Below are 19,807 nucleotides of genomic sequence, written 5' to 3' on the forward strand. Positions count from 1 at the left end.
GCAGGAAGAGTGACTCATCCACACGTCCTGCCTCCAGCGCCTCTAACTCGGGCGGTTTGGTGCAGAGGAGTACGGCCAGGTTGTCGGAGGAGGCCAGGCCTGCGCTTGGGGGAGGGCCAGGACCCGCAAGCCGGAGGTGGGGTGGGAGGCCCGAAGGGAAGGGGTTGTGGCCGGAGGCGGGGTGAGATGGGAGGGCCTCTACCCTGCAGGGGTGGGCTCGAAAGAGATGAACCGCAGGAGTTTCTAGCGGCAGATGTGGGGCGGGGAAACAGGGAATACATCTGTAGCTGGTTCAGTCCCCACCCTGCCCTGGGGAGCCCTGAGTCACCGCACCGCCGCAGGCTGGGGACTCGCGCCCTACAGGATCCAGCTGGGCGCCCCCCCTCCTTCGCCCTCCGCGCTGCGGCTGCAGCCCCGCCCCTTTCCCCGCCCCTCCCGGCGCGGGGCGTGGGCGCTCCCGACCCCGCCCGGCTCGCCACCCGCAGCCAGTGAGAGCTTGCGCGGGGGGGACGTCTCCCGTGGGGGAGTCACTCTCGCGACGTGCCGGGGAGGCTCGCGCAGGAGCTGGCATCCCCGCGCCCAGGGTGTGACTCGGGCCGGCAGGCGCTGGGGTCGCGGGGTGGAAAGGGATGAGGGCGCTGCGAGTGGGTCGAGAGCTGAGGACAGGGCAGGGTCTTGGAGAAATGAGATAGGATGGGGGAAAGAGGAGACTGTTTCATCTGCTTCCTGGACAGATTCTCAGCGCCTCCAGAAAGAGAGGGTGAGAAACTGCAGAGGGGGCCAGGGCTCAAGAGGTGCATTTGCTGCTGCTGCTGCTGATAAAATCTTTACAGAGGCTAGAATGTCAGTGGGAGGCCGAGTCTTGGTTTAACTTGTAGATAAACCAGTAGATACTGGTCAAAGCAGCTATTTATTTTAGCTTTGTTGGTGCTTCTGCTTAAGTCACTTATTAAAAAGTCAAAAGCCTTTAAAGTTCTTCCAAGAAAGACCTAGATTATCTTTTCCTCATGTCCTGGTTGGAGCCAGAGCTGGACAGCTGCTGCTCGCACTGGGTCGGACCCATCCCACCAGCTGCCCATATGCCCCAAGTGTGCCAGTTCCCCTTTTGAAGGGTGGGGGAAGGGTCTAGAATGTTGAAGGGAGAGGCATGAAGTGCTTTGAAGACTCCACCCAGTCATTTCTGAAACTGATACCATGGTTTTCATGGCAACCTTTCATGGCATGTCCTCAGAATACAAACTTTCCCTCCAAACATCAAATGGGTTTTCCTGGGTGAGTGTGGCTTCCTTGGTTCACCCATCAGCGGTACCTCCAGGACACTGTAACTTTCCCCACGTGATTTGGTCAGTTCTCTGTATGTTAGAATGTCATTCTGGGGTATCCACTGTCTTTATTCTTTGCCTAATGCTATGGAGCTAAAATACTGGCACTCCAGAAAGGTTAGAGAAACTATGCCACCTGCTCTTGTCTGTTTGCTCTAATCAGGCTGGCATGGCTCCCAGAGGAGGCTGTGGAATGACTGGGGTGTCCTGGTACCTCAGCACCCAAGGGATGGGTGGAGTGGTGGGTGATGGCGGTTGCTGGAGAGTAACCCTATATTCACTTGAATCTTGTAAGAGGGAGAATATCTTGGGCAGGTGGGGCTGGGTCAATGGCAAAGGTATCCTTCATAACCCTGGATCTCTAGACGTTCCTGGATTTTTTTTCATTCTTGTAGCCCCCTCCCCTGCTGTAACCGCCCCCTTTTGTTTTCCTAATTTCCTCGGGATTCCAAAGACAGCCTGTTGACCTTACTTTGTTTTATACAATGGGCAGGCTTTGCACTGAGCCAGAGCTGGATGGTCATTCAGGGTTTGGGGCTATTTCTGATCAGATCTCCCGTGGAATGTGCCTCCCTCTACTTCCAGCTGCCCCCTCCCCTCCGCAGCAGGAACAGCTGTCATGTGAGGGCCTCTCCCGCTGGCTCAGCCCTTTTGCAATCATCTGGCTGGCTCTGCCAGGATGGGGGTGGATAGTGAGGATGGGCAGAGCCAACGGGTAAGCGAGGGGACATGGCAGGACAGGGGAGCCATTGGAGGGGAAGGAGGGCTATGGAGTGGGAGGCAGAGGGGTTGCCAAGGCCAGGCAGGAGGAGTGGAGGCCGGGTCAGGGAGGTTAGGACACTCATCAAAGGGACGCGGGGGCCTACACTGGGATTGGAAGCTTTCTAGGTTGTAAGGGAGAGTTGGTTATAGCGGACCTTGGCTGGTCATTCTCCACGGAGATCTGCATTTCCCTGACTCACAGGGGAGCCGCGGGGTGCCTTCCTGCCTGTTGCCCTGTGTGTGGGGACCTGAGTCACCGAGTTGCCTGGGGTGTTGGCTGCCCTACGGTGGCCTTGCCTGTGCCTGTGCCTTGCCCACTCCTACTGTTAGGACAGGGGTTAGCAAACACACCCCTTTTATCCCACTGCGTTCAATAGCAACTCCCCATCTCTTTGACTCAGTCTTACAGAATGTACCTCTGGGAGACCACAGCACGTAGTCCCTTTCTTTCACCCAGGAGGAAACTGGAGTCCAGAGAGGGGAAGTGACTTATCAGGGGTGCATGCTTCTCTTTCCACAGTTCTTGCAGCCACTCAACCGAGTCACTTTTGCTCCCAAAAAAAGAGCAGAAGAGTGCTTTCCCCCAAAAGCGATGGACAAAGCACAGTAGGTTTCGGAAGCCAGGAAGAAGGTGGTATCAGCCCGAGAAGGACAGCCCTGACCCGGGTGAGGCTCGTGGAAGTGGAGCAGGTCCTAGGGCAGGGTCAGCCCCAGCGATCCAAGTCCCTGGGGCAGCGGACAGAGGGCACAGGGTGTAGCAGAGGCGGGACTTCGAGTGACAGGAACCTCAACTATGTGGTGACTCAGGCTCTGGGCAGCCTAGGCCCTTCCTTCCCCGCTCCGTCTGATCCCCTTAAACTGGACTTGGGAAGTGTGAGCAGAGGACGGAAAGAGAAGCCCGGGCTGATCTCCCCTTCCCCGGGGAACTGGGGGGAAAGCAGAGGAATTTGGAAAGTGTGGGAGAAAGGCAGAGTCCAAAAAAGGGGCGAGGAGACCGGTGCTCCCCTCTCCCGGCGCCTCCCTCGCGCTCCCCGCTCCCTGCTGGGGAGGGGAGCTGGCTGGGGCGTTGGCTGCTCCGTTCATTCCAGCTCCCTCCCTCGGCTCCTGTTTACAAGTCCGTCCGCCCAGTCCCTAGCTCAGCTTCGGGCTTTTTTTTTCTCTCTCTCCCTCCCTCCCTCCCTCCCTTGACAGCCTCATTCTGTCCTGTTTTGCCACTTCTTCTCCTTAATCCTGGGTCCCCATTTCCTGTCATCTTTTTGCTCCCCCAGCATCCTAGCCCCCACAGCGCAGGGCCATCTAGGAATCCAGTTGTCACCATGCATCCTCCCGCCCCACTCTCCCTGCTCCCTTTTTCCCCTCCTTCACTTGCCTGGACAGCATGTCTTTGCCTTCTTACCTCCCAGTCTCTCTACTCAGGGCCCTGGGTCTTGTCTCTTGTTCTCTAATCAGCTTTAACTTGGGTTCTGCTTGGGCCTGAAGATCTCAATTAGGACTGAGTGTAATGGGAGGGTTTCCGGTAATCTCAGCTGTCTGATCTGAGCAATTCAGGAACTCCTTATTTGAAGCCTGAGCTTTAAATACAGGCTGGGATTTGAATTGAGCTGGAGGAGGATGGGTTGACTCGGCTTCCTATGTTGAGTTTGAGTTTGGAGTTTGAGAATTGCTTAGAAAATAATTGGATCCCAAAATCACCCAATAAGCTTGCTGCTCCACTGGGGAAGATGATACATTAAGAATCAAAAGTGAGAGACTTCCCTGGTGATCCAGTGTCTAAGACTCTGCCCTCCCAATGCAGGGGGGCCCCGGCTTCGATCCTTGATCAGGCAACTAGACCTCACATGCCAAAACTAAGATCTGGTGCAGCCAAATAAATATATATTTTTACAAAGAATCGAAAGTGCATGGAGAAGGGCCTGATGCTTGGCAGGGATGCTCATGTCGGAGCTGGTGTGTTGTACGGGGTGGAGAGGGGGTCTGGGAAATGCCCCGTGACTCAAAGAAGGGGTGACAGTAATTTCTGTGCTCCCAAGGCTGACATGCCAAAGGGCCCTTGACTGGACGAAAAGTCTGCTTTCAAAGAGATTGTGAACAGACTACACCTTTCACTTCCTTCCTGGGATCAGAGTTTAAAAGCCATGATGACTCGTAGAGCAGTCGCATCTTTTCTTCCTCATCATGCACTGATTTCAGAGAAGGGGACTGTGGGGAGAAGGGAAGGGAAGGGGAATCCCCTGGCACGGGGCCTGCCCACAGAGCGCCCCTTTGCGGTTGCTATGGAAACAGGCATAATAAGAACAAAACAGAGGCACGTTGCCTGGCAACACAGGAGCCCAGGGTTCATCACACACATACTACCTACAAATCAGGGAACCCCCGGGGAGGGAGTGGCACTTCTGGCGAAGCTGGGGTATCCCAGTGATGACGATTCCTAGAGCTGACCTTGCTTTTCCAGTGGGTCTGGAGGACTGTGTGGTGTGGGATGCTTCTGAAGGGCAGTGTAGCACCAGCGGGAAGGATGAAATCCTCTCAGATCCCTGGGTAGCCCTTACTTTGACAGGGAAATCTGAAACAATGTTCAGACGGAGGGAACTCCTTTTAACTAAAAAATAGTGTATCTTTATGGGGGGAGTAAGATATGGGTGTAAAAGATCTGCAAGAAAAGATGACATCCAGTTTTTCCAAAGCATGGGACTCACAGTACAAGGTAGGGTAGCATCAGAGGCTAGATCCTTCTGGACTGAGCACCTGGCGACAAGGATTCCATCTTGTCAAGGACTCTGTTACCTGTACCACCACCACCACAATCACCTACCCCTGGCCCAGTACTGGACACAGTAAACGTTTGTGCAAAGCTGCATGAGAGAACTACACATGGGGGCTGAGAGCGAGGGGAACCTTGTAGGGTACAGGATGCTGTTGTATAAAGAACAAGAACTTTGGGGGGACTTCTCTGATGGGCCATTGGTTGAGACTCCAAGCTTCCAATGCAAGGGGCGTGGTGCAGGTTCGATCCCTGGTCAGGGAACTAAGATCCTACATGAGTGGCCAAAAAATTATTTAAAAAAAGAAGAAGAACAAGGGCTTTGGGGCCAGTTATATCTGCAGTTTATTCATTCATTCATTCACTTTTTTAGCAAAGTGTTCTGGCGTGATTGCTAGGTGCCAGCCACTGCTGTAGACACAGAGTACACAGCAGAGAACAGACAATGCCTGCCTGCCTGGAGCTTAGATGCGGATGGGAGCTTGGAGTCCTGCTTCTGAAGGTTATGTGATTTTAGGTAAATCACTGCCCCTCTCCCAGACCATTTCCTTCCTGTGCGTGAGGATTAAATGGGCTGACACACAAGGTGCCTACAGCAGTGTTAGACAAGATCACCATGAACGTAGCTCTTGGGGAGGAGGGGTGAAAGGTGAGGGCTACAGGAGTAGGCAGAAGGAGAAGGGGTGGCAGAAATTTCTAAAAGTGTTGTGTCTCCAGTTGCACCATTGAAGACTGTTGAAAATATTCCCTTTCCCTGCCAGCTTTGGTGCAGCAAGTAGGATCATGGCTTTTTAGGGGGCAGAATCTAGTTTATCCCTTCTGTACCCTCCTAGCCTAGGAGGGGGCAGGAGCCACTCCCCAGGACCACCTCCTACCATGTATCCTGACACTCCTGCCCCTGAACCAAGTACCTGGACAGTAATCCCTGCTCTGTAGCTGCTCCCCAGACCGGCCTCTCCTGCCTTCTTCTCTGTTGACCAAGAGGGTGGCCAGAACAAACAATGGAGCTGATAAGTTGGCTCTGAGCCCAGGACACCAGCCTCTGCTCTTTCACTCCTGGGGGGCTGAGGGAGCCCCAGCTGAGTTGAAAGCACAATATCCACACCCTTCCACACTCTTCCTTTCCTGTTCCAGCCCCTCCCTCCAAATTCCCATGGCCCTTTGTGCGGACCCCCTATCTTTGTGGCATATGTCGTATCACAGCTATCTGTCTGAAAAACCTAGCTGTCAATCAGCTCGCATTTTAACATATATTGGAAACCCTGGCACTTTCAAGGAACCAAATGATTCATTTCGTAAAGTTAAAACTCCTCTGGTAAACTGTTAACTGTGGTTATTTTTGGGGAGAGGGACTAGCTCGGGGGTGGAGGGAGACATCTACTTTTTATTGTTCTACTTTTCTGTACTGACATCCTTCACCCTATAGAGGTGTTGATTTTTACCTCCGAAACAGCAACAAGGATTAATCTGACTTGTAGGGGCACAGGCCACTTTATCTGTATTCTTGGTCTATATTTAAAAAACTGAATACATGTTATTTAATATGAAATAAAGTTTAAAAAATCATTGATATCGGAAATAATTAGCTCTTGGTTTTTATTTTTTAAAGCATTCCAAAGTTGAATTTTTTTTTTTCTTTAAATAAGGTAGGTGCTGGGAAAGGGGAGCAGACCACAATGGAGGTGGAGGTGATTCTGAAAGTCTGGGTTTCTGATTGTGTGCTTGTGATACAGGTGGTGGAACTGCCTCTGCTCTGGGTTTGAGTCACTCTATGTGTGTGTGTTTGTGTGTGTGAGAGAGAGAGTGAGAGAGAAAATATGAGAGAATGCCAGTGCCCAAGTCTGTGCTTTGACTATGTGTCTCTGCATGTCTGTGCCGGTCTGAATGTCTACACACATGTCTCCACCTTTCTGCGTCCATTATCTGACTGCCTGCCTGTCTGTGGCTCCTTTGGCTGGGTCTTCCCTCCCCCATGCCTGTACCCTATGCCGGTAACTGGACCTGGGACACAGCCCCCAGGGCTGGCAGCGGAGTTGGCTGTTGGGTATTTTTAGCCTGTAAACATGTTTGCCATTTCAGAGGACAGGGCCGTTGGTCTCAGCCCCAGCCCACTCAGGATGGTACAGCGGGCCAGGTCTTCTCAGGTCTCCAGCGTGGGGTCTCACTTCCCCAGCATTCCAGAGGAGAGGAAAACTGGCTCCACGTGGGCAGTGGGTGGCCATCCAGGAGGGAGGATAAGAGGATTCATGGGGGAGAAGAGAATGAGGGTGAAGCCAGAAGGCCCCCCCGCACCCCGTCATTAAACGTTTAATAAAATCTCCGTGTAGTTAGAAGTGGCTGTGGGAAATGGCTGTAAAGTTGGAAACTCAGCGTCCAGGGGAGTGGGGCGGTGGAGGAGGGGGGTCCGAGCAGAAATAAGAAGAGGAAAGTGGGGGACAGGGAGGTAGGCAGCGCGGACTCTGCTCCTCCAAGGGGTGCAGGCCTGACTCCCGTGTCGCTGCAGCGGCCAGAGCGGCACGGTGGCACGTGGGGCGCTGGTGACCCTGACTCCAGCAGGTGGGGCCAGCGTCTCCAGGCCGGTTCTGGGGGCGGGTAGGCGCTGAGGGGCGCCCGGAAAGAGGGAGGGCGAGAAATGGGCGCGGCTGCGTGAAGAACCAAGTGAAGAACCTGGGGCCTAGGATTAGAAGGGCAGTGGGCAGCGTTGAGAGAAAACTCAAAGGTCCGCGTCAGGCTGGAGGTCGCGGATGAATCACTCAAGCCCCCCCAGCCGCGGTCCGAACCCCTTGGTCCTTCCTGCAAAATGGGCTGATTCGCAGGTCCAGCTTCCAAGAGTTTCTTGCAGAAGAAGCCACACGCCTAAGTCAGGGGGCAGATCCAGGCCCGGTGGGCCCGGGGTGGGCAGTGGATGGGGGCAGGGGAAGGCAACACCTCCGACGTGCCGCGCCCCCCGGATCCCCGCGCCCCCCGGATCCCCGCGCCCCCCGTGCCCTCCCAGCAGCCCGCTTTCGGGTCCCTGAAGGGTCGGCCCGGCTCGCCCGTCCCAGCCCAGCTCCGGCCCCGCCCGGCCCCGCCCTCTCCCCACAGCTCGGGGCAGACCCGCCCGCTGGAGCCGGAGTTACAAGAGCCGCCTCCGCGCGCAGGGGCCCGGCCACTCGGAGCAGCTCCGCCGCGGGGACTGCACCGCCCGCCCTGCCGGACCCGCCCCGACCGGGGCTCGCCGCCTGCAGCAGCCGCAGCACCGCGACCTCGGGCCCCGCGCCGGCTATGGCTGTGCCCTGGGGCTGAGCGCGCAGGTAGGGGCGTCCGGCGCACCTTGGTGCGATTGGGGAACGAGACGCCGGGAAAGCCGGAGGGGAGGTGGGTGGCAGGACTTGGGCGAGGCGCTTTGGGTGAGTGTCACTGTGAAGGCTCAACTTGGAGCAAGGTGGGCAGCCTCGGGCCGCCACCGGGAGGCCAAGCGTAGTGCCCTGGGAGCGGAGCTCCGCCTCCGGAGTTGGGGCGTTGGAAGGGGCGCAAGTTGGGCAAAGTTGGAAAATCGCTCCGAGGCGCGGTTTGCTCCAGTCCGTCTGTCTCTCGAGGGCTGATCGTTGTCCCTGCTGCACGGCCGGGCGCCGGTTCTTGGCCCGGTGGCCCCGTCCCACCCCCTCCTTCTCCGTGGGGCGGTGGCTCGGCGCGCTGCTCCTTGCCTATTCCGTGTTTACTGGAGAAGTTTCCGAGATCGCGGCGCGGCCCCTCGGCCCCTCCCGGCGCCCCTGCGCCCCAGCGCCGCGCACCCCGTCCGCCGTCCCTCCCCACGCCCCACACCTCCGCCCCTGACTTCGCGTCCCGAGTCCTCCGGGCCCCACCCAGTTCTGCACCGCCAGCCTCTCCCTTTCTGGCTCCCGGCGGCCCCTCAGCCTCCCTTCGGCTGCCCCGCCCTAGCCTTGCGCCTCTGTGTTCCCAGCTCCAGAAAAAATCCCTTCTTCCTCTAGGGCGGCGGAGCCGGGAAGTTTGCAGCGCGCCCCGCGGCGGGACGGGTGGGAGTGGGGGTGGGGGACATAATTGGGGAGATTCTTGCCCTGGGGGTGGGCGGGGAGTGGGGCTGTGCAGCGGCTCGGCCCTCGGGACCGCCCCTTCCCCTTCAGAGGCGGCGCTTTCTCCCCAACCCCACTCCCAAACCCGTCCGGGCGGGATGGCCCCCGCCCCAGCCCCTGGCTCGGCGCCAGCAGCCTGAGGAATGTGGTGGTTGGAGCCGGTGACTAATTCAAACCAGAACTCGGGAAGGAGTGGCGAGGGATAAAGGGGAGGGGGGCGACAGGGCTTGTGGGGGAGGCGGGGGCCGGAGTCCGGCGGGCGTAGGGGGAGGAGGGCTCAGCTCCCCTCCCAGGACCCCTCCGCTCCCCAGGCGCGCTCTTGAGGCGACGGCGGAGGGGAGAGGTCCTGCCGGGGAGTTGGAAAGGCTCCGGGCTTAGGGTGTGTTCGGAGAACTGTGTTATATAAGGCTTTCCCATGCCGGGAGACGGTGTGCAGTGCGCGAGGGCTGGCCCTCCGCTGGCGGGCTCGGTGCCCCCTGCAGTGCCAGGGCCCCGGGATGCGGGGGCGCAGCCCTTTGGCGTCGCTGGCCACGAGGGACACGTGGGTCTGAGCAGGGCTGACTCTGCCCCGTGGGTGGGAGGGCAGCCGAATAGGCAGATGGGGCATCTAACTGGACCCCTGCCCCACGTGGGGAGGGCACTGGCGCCTCCGCACGTTGTAGTCCCAGAGAATTGTGAGCCTCGTGTGTGCCTTTCGCAGGGCGTGGCTGCCACCCGGGAGGTGGTGAGGTGCCCCCAGGGAACCTGCTGCTGGGTGCTCTGCTCTACGGAGTGGATCTGTGAAAACGCACCGTAGAATCCTCCTGTGCCAGTGAGGTCCTTAGAGCAGGTCCTGGACCTTTGGAGGAACAAGGACCCAGATAGTTACCTCTGGGTTTTGAAACAGTTTCCTCGACTAGAATTCAGCCTCTGACTGCAGGGATCGTGTGCCCTGTGGTGCACAGCCTAGAACATGAGAGAGACTGGGTTGATTTTGGGTGACACAGTGATGCTTTGGAGGGCTGGGGTGATAGAAGAAGGCAAGGGAGTCAGGGGAAAAGAGAGAGAGGTTGAAGATGCATTGGAAGGCCTCTTAGGGCCCCCTCACCAGGGCTGGGTGTAAATTCGGGGAGTAGATTCTCCTTTGGTGCTCCCTCTCTTCTGCCCCCAGGAGGGAAATCCCTGGGGCAGGGTGTGGCACTCACTTCCTTTCTGAAGCTCAGTGGGGAAGCTTCCTTCTTCTTGGCCCCCAGAGGATGATGGGTTGGGCTAGCCCTTGATTGGGGTGTGTATGCAGAGTGGGGAGAGAAGGGAACCTGAGGCTGAGGGGTGAGATGGGGGGGAGAGGACCGGGAAGGGGGTGGGGGCATGAGAGGTGGGCTAGCAGAGGACGAAGAGTCTGGAGTATTGGCAACGGGGATCAGAGGGTGTCTGAGGCCCTCCCCCAAAACTTGTCCTTAAAGGTTATATGCAGGGACATTGTTCAGAGAACCAGGACACACAGGAAGCCACATAGGTGGGGCTTACAGCCGATGCTAGGGGGCCCGTAGCAGTGATTCGGGGGTCCTTGTTGGGGCAACTTTGTGAAGAGCTGAGGACTTGAACCAGCCAGACTCCAGCTGAGGGGGATGTGACTGCAGGTCCGGGGCTCAAAGTGGGACCCAAAAGAGTGACTCCTGGGAGACCTGTGAAGGGAGATGGCCATCATCGGTCAACGGCAGGGAATGGGCTGGGGGTCCAGGGGTAACCTGTGTCCCAGGAAGGCCTTGGCTGGGGATGCCCGGGCACCACCGACCTGGATTCCTAGGCTCAGTTGGAATGGGCTGGCTGGCCCTGGCTGAGCACGCCACCCAGAGCCTGAGGAGCTGGTTTGAGAGGTTGGGGCAAAGCTGTGGGGGTGGAGGAGTGTGTGGGTCTCTGGGGCGTGGTCATCACCTTCCTCAGCTCTTGGGAACGGCCTGGGGACAGGCAGAAGCAGACTGGGAGAGCTAGTCGGGCTCCTGCTGGTAACTCTCCCCTGCTGACTCTCACCTCCCCACCACACCCTGGAAACCCCAGCTTCTCTCTCTCCCTGGAGCTGGGCTGACCTGGGGCATGTGCACGTGAAGCAGGGGGGTCGCCCCTGGAGAGGGGTGGGAATGGGACGTTTCAACTGGTGGTCGTTAGGGCTTTCTGTTCTCCCATTGCCCCTCAACAGGCTTCATCCAGGCTCCCAGGGAGCTGGCATTTCCCCGGGCTCTGACCATCCCGCTGGTCGCCCGGCCTTCCTGAGCTGACTGGTTTCCTCCGGGCCTGAGTGAGCCTAAGAGGCACAGCAGGGGGAGGGGGGGATCTCCTGGGTGGGCCACAGCGGGCTCAGCAGGAATGTATGTTGATGGACCCCCTCTTCCTCCCTTCAGTCTCCAGACGGCCAGCTGGGCTGTTTTATGGGAGGTCCTGGCTCTGGGGTCACTGTTTCATGGTGGCCTAGAGACTCTGCTCGTGTCAGAGCCGAGAAATAAGTGTTGTTACCTGTGAGAGGGCGTCTCTGGCTGGCGGGCCCGCCCTGAATGTGTCACCCCTGCTTGTGTCTGGGGCATAAGGGGCAGGGGGTAGCCACGGGACTCTGCCCCGGTGGTGGTGGAGGTTTCAGAGGGGGTGCGGGGGCCGTAGGGAAGGACTCCAGTGAGTTTCTCCTTCCTGGATGGTTCTAGGTCCTGGAGTTTGTGTCCAGAGGCCTGAGGGAGGGTGAGCACAGGCCTGGGTGTGAGGCCGTGGCTGATGGAGGCTTCAGGGAGGGGCATCCTGCCATGTCCCCCGGGGGCTGGAGCGGAGGTTCTAGGGGAAGGGGAAGCGCCTGGCCGGGCTGGGGGTGGCTCTCTGGCAGCTGGGCCGGCGGCCTGGCTGCGAGCCCCTGCACTAGCGAGGCCCAGCCGCTGGGCGGAGAGCTGGGCCGTGGTAGCTCCCAAACTGTAATCTATCCCCCAGGGCGAGACTGAGTAAGGGAGTGAGCTCACCCCTCCTCAACTCAGCAGGGGCCTTCCCCCCTCCATCCCGCCCCCGCCCCCGACATCCCAAGCCGGTGTCTTCATCCTAGCTGTCCTGGGTCAAGGCCCACTGTTCTCTGAAGAGGTAGCCAGGTGTGGGGACTGCCCGCATGGGGAATGGAAAGATGCCCCAGACACCCCCCTCCCCCCAAGACTCCCCAGTCCCACAAAGAAGTCCCTCTGGGTCAGGGAAGGAAGACAGAATCTATCTTCTGGCTGAAAGCTTGAACTTGGAGCACTGGGGCTAGGAGAGTGCTAGGGGCCAGGGGACAGAGGTGGAGAAAGGCCGCTGGGCTGACTCCTGAAAGCAGCTGCCCCCAGGGGTGGGGGTGGGGAGCTGCCCTGGAAGCCAAGGTGTGGGGAAACTCCAGCACGGTGGTGAGGGGCCAGGGAGAGGGACTGGACGGGAGAAGAGGGCTGGGTGATGAGGCTGGAAAAACTTCTTCCTGGTAGGAGGTGTGGGTGGGGCCAGCGGCCCAGGCAGCCGGGGAGGAGCTCGCAGGTGCACGCAGCCTCTGGATACCAGGTTAACAGAAACAGGCTCCCTCCATGATGGACAGGGCCTGGGGCTGCCCTGACTGGTGTCTTTTGTGAGCTGGTGGAGGCAGGGACTGTGAGCCTGCTCCGGGTTGGGAGGGGTTGGGGACTCAGGAGTGTCTCTGCATGCATGGGTGGGTTGCCTGTTGGCCTTGCGAGTCTTTGATCATCTTGCCAGTGCCCATGTTGCCCATGTCTTGCAACATGTTGGTCAGATTCTCCCTGATAATTCAACCTCCCCAACACACACACCCTATGCAAGTTGAAAGTGCCCCTGGGGGTGCACAGGCCAGAATCAGCTGACCTCAGAGTTCTTGGTGCCAACGTAGACTCGGGAGATAACTGTGAAGTTCTACTCCATTTAGAATGGGACAGGTTGTTTTTCTAGACTGAGGTCTGGCAGCTGCATACATGGAGGTCCATTTGGAGGTTTTAGCACCTAGAAGAGAGGCCACTCTTCTCTTCCTCCTTGTCCTCTGACTTGGCATCTGCCTGTCGTGGCTGTTCCCATTTCCCAGCGAGTGGAAGTGTTTGCCTTAACCTGCCTGCCAGGGCCTGTCTCCCGGTGGGCCTCTCTCTTGGTCTTCACCTGCTAGGGTCCAGAGAGTCTGCAGGTGAGCCTGGGTTCTGGGCAGCTCAGGATTTCTGAGTCCTGGGGACACAGAGCTGATGAGCCTAGAACCACAAGGGCCCTCAGATCCTGGGCTTTGGGATACCTGGGGCTCTGCACATTCTGGGTTTGCTGTCTCCGAGCTGGGTCGGGACGAGGCTGGTGTGTGGGCACAGATGCTAGTGGCCACTCACCTTTCCTCCTGTGCTTGTGACACGTGATGGACATCACTGCTTCCTGGGGGCCTCCCGCCCCTACCCAAACCTCAAGCCCTCTGTTTCCTGTGTTTTAACGTCCCCTGAAGCATCCTGGTCCCACTCTGTGGGTCTTTCTTTGGACGAGCCTGGAGGCCTGTCCGCCTCCCTGTGGGTGTGTCTCTCCGGCTCTCACTGAGCCCCCCTCCATAGAGATCTCTCCCGCCTGTGTATCTCCCTTGTGCATCTTTCTCTGTGGCTTCTCATCCTGTGTCTGTGTTTATTCGTGTCTTCCTCCCTTTTCCTGGCTAAGACTGTTGGCCTCGGAGTCAGAGATCCCCGGGCTTGCATTTCACTTCTGTCTCATACTGGGGCAAGTCATTTAACCTCGGGGCCTGTTTCTGCACTCTAAAATAAGGATATTAATTCTTAATCACATAGGATTGTTTGGGAAAGAAAGGGGACCCCAGGCGTGGAACGAGCACAGTCCTGGGGTGCTATTGGAGCTCGGCAAAATTCTTTCTCTTCACCTGGGAAGGGTTGTTTCTTTTAACGTGGCTCTTTCTCTTCCTCTTTACTGCCCGGTGAGTGTTCACGAGAGTAGATGGCCTCTCTGGGTGTGTCTCTCTTTTCTCTGAATATCCCAGCCCCTGGCCCTTGGCTATCCGTGTGTTCGTGGCTTTCTGGCTGGTGGAAGTCTCAGCTCTGGTTGTGAGTCATCTTGTTGTTCTCACCGTGGGGTACTGCTTCTCCAGGGCCTGTGTGTCTGGTGGGTCACTTTGCCCGTGTGCTGGGTGGAAGTTTTGTGGCTGTGTCCTCCCCAGTGTGGGCTGGCGTGCTTCTTTCCATCTTGGCGTGTCACCTTCGATGTCCTGCCTGTGGTGGGCATATGCACAGAGTCGGGTCCCTCTGCTGTGTATCTTGACTTCAGGCGTGGTGCGTGGAGGCACTGAGGCGTACAGACCTGACTGTCAGGGTGTGTGTGTGTGTGTTAGTTCCTGTCACCTTGACACTGACCCTGGCTGCGAGGTTGTCTTTGGCTGCTGCAGCAGCTAGACTGCGCCCCCTCCCTGGCTGTGTTCACACTGGCTCTTGGGCAGAAGGGGTTTCCTGGGACCAGTGGGAAAACATGCCCTTCTAGGGGGTCACAGCTGGCAGAGACCATCTTCCCCGGGCACAGGGTCTGCTTCCTGGTCTTCTCCTGGGTCTGCCTGGGTGTTGCTCATCCAGGGCAGAGATCTGCAGAGATGGCATGGGCTGAACCCTGCTGCACATCCTCTTTGTGGTTTTGAATCATCAGGGCAGCTTCGTTCTTCTCTAGCTGCTTCTGGACTGAATTACATGCACTCTGTCGCTGCAGCCTCAGATGCCTGTCCTCTCTGCCTTGAAGCTGAAGTGTCCTCACCATGTCACTCCTTTTTTGCCCTCCAGGCAGCTCTCTGCCTTAGAGGGTCTCCACTCCAGCCCTTACCATCACAAAGGTTCCTGTGAGCTGGTGTCAGGTACTGGCGGGAAGCTGGCAGACCTGGGGGTTCCAGGGCCCCAGCACTCCCCCATTCTCAGGGCTCCGGACCTCACTCTCCCCATCTGTCAATAGCAGGCAGTGCCGTCCCACAGAACTTTCTGCAGTGGTGGCAGTGTTCTGTATTTGCGCTTGTAATATGGTAGCCATGAGTAGCTGTTGAGCTTCTGAAATGTGGTTCCTACAACCTGTGGGCTAAATGTTTAACTGAATCTAAGTTAGGGCTTCCGTGGTGGCTCAGATGGTAAAGAACCTGCCTGCAATGCAGGAAGACCCAGGTTTGATCCTTGGGTGGGGAGGAGTCCCTGGAGAAGGGAATGGCAACCCACTCCAGTATTCTTGGCTAGAGAATCCCACTGATAGAGGAGGCACATGTGGACTAAGGGTTCTTCCAGCTCCGAGGGCTTCGATGGCTTCTGACACTTGAGGAATGTGTAGAATTCCCCAAGGCTCCAAAGACTGCTTTGGGCGGCAGCAGGGTGGTGCCCCTAGCCCCCGGGGGAGCTGGCTTCACCTGACGTGTGGGAGAAGAAGGAAGGACCTCCTGGGTTTGGTACAGGCCCCAGGTGTGGGTGAAACCATGGCCTGGGACCCAAGTGCAGAAAATAGGCCCTTGCCACCGTGGCCTCGAATCCCCTGCCAGCACCCCTGTGTCCTGCCAGGTCAGATGGAAGGGGAGGGAAGGGGAGTCTTGCCTGGCTGGCCAGGAGGTGAGGCCTGAGCCAGGGCAGGCAGGGTGGTTGGCAGCCCCACCTGGCTGGGAAGCCAGCGGGTGCCCTGCCAGGGTCAACCTGCAGCCTCGAGTCCAGTGCCTCCCATTCTCAAGGGCTGTGGTCCCTTCTTCACTCATGATGTCCTCCTCATTAGCCCCTGGGGTGGAGTGATGTGGATGATCCCTTCTGAGCCTCCCACTCGGGCTTCCGGGGGCTCTGGACTGGGGACTCTGGGCCGAACAGCTGGCAGGGAAGCCCATTGCCTCTTCCTGGAGCCCCAGCCCCTCTGGTACCCAGGGGTCTGGCCCATGAAGCAGGTTTTAGGTGTGACCCTTGGCGTGTCTGGAGCTGTTGCAGCCGCAGTGACTCACTGGGGAAGGAGGGAGGGTGGGGCTGAGATGTGGGCGAGGGTGAGCTGAGTGGCTCTCTGCCCCCCTTGCCGGCTGCTGGCTCAGCACCAGGATGTGAGGTTGAAAAAAGGGGCCCTGCTCAAGGAGGAAGAGAGGGTGCCAGCGCACTCAGTGGCTTCGGGGAGCTGCAGAGCCCTTGGGTGGAAGCCTTTTCCTTCCCCTCCTGGTCTGGCTCCCCCCTTGTCTGCCTGGCTGGCTACTCAGTGCTGAAGGCTGGGGGAGGGCACCGCTGAAGTCCCAGCTTTTGCTGTTTCTCTGTGGGAAGGGTCAGCTGGACTTCCGGTAGGAAGGGAGGAGGTGATTGCCCCAGCTGACACCTGTGCCAGCAGGCTGCCCTCTGGCCTCCTGGCTGGCACCTGCGCTGACATAAATACCACATGAGTGAGTGCAGGTGGTTGGGGAACAGGGTGTCTGTGGCTGTCTTCATTGGTAATATGATCTGCCTGACATTGGAAGTCCTACTGTGCTCATGAATTTCTGTAAATCTTATCCTCAGAGGCAAACTCAGTACCTTCAAGATCCCATTTAGATTTCATCCCCCCTCTAGAAGGCTCCCAAACCTTCTGGATAATTCTGAGGCCAGATTAGTCACACCCTGAGCACCTTGCTCATAATTTATATCTGGGACAGGAACTAAATCTTTTTTTTTTTTTTTTGGCTGTGCCATGTGGCATGTGGGTTAGTTCCCTGACCGGGGCTGGAACTTGGCCCCTTGCATTGGGAGCTTGGAGTCTTAACTACTGGGCCATCAGGGAAGTTCCAGGAACATGGTCTTTTAACTCTCCATATGTGGCCCGTGGGGTGTGTTTGGAGGATACACCAGTGATGTTAGGTAACAACCTAGCAGAGCATGTAATTCAGAGCTGGGCTGAGTGCCTCTGTCCCTTTCTGGTTTTCTCTGCAGTGGCCTGTACAATGACACGGGGGCGATCGGTATGCATGTATTAATTGATTGGTTGGCTGATTTCTGGATGTCAGCGGTTTTTGGCTTTGGGCAAAGCTCTCCACGACTTCTAGCACCCCCTCATGGTTTCACAGACGTGCTTCTGGGTGGCTCCTGCTGCCATTATGTGTGGGTGGCTGGAGGCTGGACCCCCGCCTGGTGTCTCCCTGGGTCCCCCCGCAGCCAACAGCTGTAGCTGGAGGGTCTTTGCTCCTCACCTATGGGGACCTGGCTCTGGGCCCAGCTGGGGCAGCCTGATGGGCCCTGACTCACCGTGTGCCTGAGATGGCACAACTGGACTGGCTTGGGCCAGTGCTGAGAGGCCCGGGGCTTCCATTGCTCAGCCTCTGCCTGTAGCTGGGCCCCTGGAGCTCCAGCTGGCGAGTGTCCCCCTGGACCCAAGACCGGGGTTAGACAGGGTGACCCAGCTTCGCTCACCTTTGGCCACCACCAGCCCGGCTTGCAGGTTGCCCATGACCCCCAGGGCTGGACGCTCTGAGGAGGGGGGATCTCACACCGGTTAGAGCTACATGCCGGATGTGGTGTGTCCAGGGGAGAGTTACAGGCTCAGAGCCCAGGCGTGTTGCTCTCTTATGGTGGACCCTGGCCAGCTGACCTGTCTAAACCTCAGTTTCTCCATCTGTGATGTGGGAAAGTAACGTCTCCTTCCTGAAGCTGTTACAAGGGACCCAGTGAGGATGAGGATGCTGGGAGGCCCCTGTGGGCCAGAGCTTTCCACTCATGTTCTTTCTCCTTCCTTCAGTCCTCATGGGGATCCTTTATCATCTCCATTTGCACAGATGAGGAAATGGAGGTTCAGAGAAGTTAAGTGACTTGGCCTGGGTCACACAGCTCGCAAGATGCTGAGCTAGGATTGGAATCTGAGTCTGGCCTCTTCCAAACCCCCTTCCCGTGATCCCAGCCTTGGAGAGTCATGTGTGAATGGAGTCGATGACAGTAGCGGGGTTGGGGTTTTGGTTTGGCCCCGGCGGACAGGACATCCAGCCATCTCTCTTGCATAGCAGCCGGGGCAGGGTTGCGAGCGAGCCAGCTGTTGAGGGAGAACCTGATCATGATCCTTCCCCTAGACGGTGTGACCGAGATTCCCAAGAGAGAGATATCCTGAGGAGAGAAGAGGAAGGAGGGGCGGGCTCCTGGCAAGGCATCCGCTCCTGAGCCAAGTCCTGTGAAGGTCAGTAGGAGGGAGGGGAAGGTGACTGGGTGGGGAGTGGGGAGGGTAGAGACCTGGATGGACTGTAGCACGTAGCATGGGACCGGGAGGCGTGTGGAATGGGATGAGGGGCCAGTTACCTCTGGTGTGGTTGCATCCATTAACCCATTTCCGATTTCTCCCTTGTGCCTTGGGAGCTCGCCCACAGCAGAAGCTGGTACCTTGGAGACAGTGCCCCACTCCCAGAGGGGGGATCCCTGGCTTCCTCATCCCCCCATGGCCTTGCTGCCCCACTGTCCTGAGCTCCGTTTTGTTGCCCCATGCAGATGGAGAAGGAGGAGGAGACGACCCGGGAGCTGCTGCTGCCCAACTGGCAGGGCAGCGGCTCTCATGGGCTGACCATCACCCAGAGGGATGACGGCGTCTTTGTGCAGGAGGTGATGCAGAACTCCCCTGCGGCCCGCACTGGGGTGGTCAAGGAGGGTGAGTCTTCTCGGGGTGTGGGCCAGTGCTGGGGTAGCAGGGAGGCTTGTGGAGGGGCTGTGCAGGGGGCAGCACAAGCGGGCAGGTGGCTGTGGAGTGCCTGGTATCAGTGGCATCAGGATGGTCGGTACCCAAGCCCTGCCCTCCCCTGCCCACTCTTTGTTGCTTGTTCATTCACAGTCCTCGTGGGAGGTGGTCCCTTGGGTTGAAGATGTTGTGCTTCCTTTGTTCCGACTCTACCACCAGGAGCTCTGCCACTTTGGGCCAATTAGTTGTCCTCCCTGCCTCAGTTTCCTCATCTCTACCATGGGTGTTACCACACCTGTGAGTCAGTCCAAGAGCCCATTGCAGAGTGCTGGGTTTTGTGTTGTTTCCCCGAAACTCTGGGTGGTCTTACCCACGTCTTGCTCCTTCCTGCTCAGGGGACCAGATTGTGGGTGCCACCATCTACTTTGACAACCTGCAGTCGGATGAGGTGACCCAACTGCTGAACACCATGGGCCACCACACCGTGGGCCTGAAGCTGCATCGCAAGGGGGACCGGTCCCCTGAGCCTGGCCAGACCTGGACCCATGAGGTCTTCAGTTCCCATAGCTCTGAAGTGGTTCTGGTGAGTTCCTGGCTGGCCGGCTGCTCCCTGAGCTCCTCTGGCCGCTCGGCTCCCTTTCCTGGGCCTCTGTCTGCTTGAGGGACCTCACTCGTCCTTCCCTGCTTTTCTCTCCCACTCTCACCCTCTGCTCTCTGTCAAGCCAGCCTGTTACTCCTATTCACGTGTGGCCGCTGCTGCTGCTAAAAGTCTTCTGTTGGTCTCCCCAGAGGCCCCTGTGTGTGGGGACCCACTGATCAGTCTGGTCTGAGGTGCTGGGAGGCAGGTCGGCTGCTTTATGAGGATCTTTGAAAATATTTCCTCGGTACCCAGCTCTGCCTCCCAGACATCGTTTTTCTGCTTCCAGAGGCCTGGACTCGTCTGTGAGTCAGAGGCTGGGCAGCGAAGTGCCTGAGGGACGTTTCTCTGCTCCTTCCAATGGCTTGTTTATTTAACAAATAATGAGTCCCTCAAAGTGGGAGTGTTAAGCCCAGCACAACCAGGCTCCACTGATGCTGTCCAAAGGGTCCCTGAGAGGATTCCCCTCCAGATTAAACGAACAAGGCCAGGCAGTTGAGAGCTGAGAACTGAAGTCAGTCAGCACAGAGCTGGTCACCAGGAGGCATCTGAGAAACTTGATAGGCTGACTCGAATCTAGAATTGGTTGTGAATCCATCTCCCAGGTCCCAGTGTCCAGGAGTCTACTGTCCCCAGT

General features: G+C 57.8%; 1 protein-coding gene and 1 long non-coding RNA gene across 3 annotated transcripts in view; both read left to right on the forward strand.

The window, feature by feature from the left end:
- The first annotated feature begins 4,460 nt into the window (after positions 1-4,460).
- LOC145523799 (uncharacterized) lies at positions 4,461-6,424 on the forward strand. The gene is made up of 3 exons (XR_014066892.1): positions 4,461-4,788; positions 5,219-5,362; positions 5,679-6,424. It is a non-coding gene; the product is annotated as an uncharacterized LOC145523799 (long non-coding RNA).
- Positions 6,425-7,991: 1,567 nt separating this feature from the next.
- The window catches only part of AHNAK (AHNAK nucleoprotein), a 30,214-nt gene continuing 18,398 nt past the window's right edge, over positions 7,992-19,807 (forward strand). For both annotated transcript variants that reach the window (XM_081534792.1, XM_081534793.1), the window contains exons 1-4: positions 7,992-8,138; positions 17,941-18,044; positions 18,350-18,506; positions 18,929-19,116. In XM_081534792.1, coding sequence (XP_081390918.1) covers positions 18,350-18,506; positions 18,929-19,116 — 345 coding nt within the window. In that variant the 5' untranslated portion in view covers positions 7,992-8,138; positions 17,941-18,044. The remainder of the gene's footprint in view (positions 8,139-17,940; positions 18,045-18,349; positions 18,507-18,928; positions 19,117-19,807) is intronic.

This window comes from Giraffa tippelskirchi, chromosome 10 (genome assembly GCF_054371585.1).
Source record: "Giraffa tippelskirchi isolate mGirTip1 chromosome 10, T2T-mGirTip1v1.2.pri, whole genome shotgun sequence".
In the NCBI taxonomy this organism is placed as follows: Eukaryota; Metazoa; Chordata; class Mammalia; order Artiodactyla; family Giraffidae; genus Giraffa; species Giraffa tippelskirchi.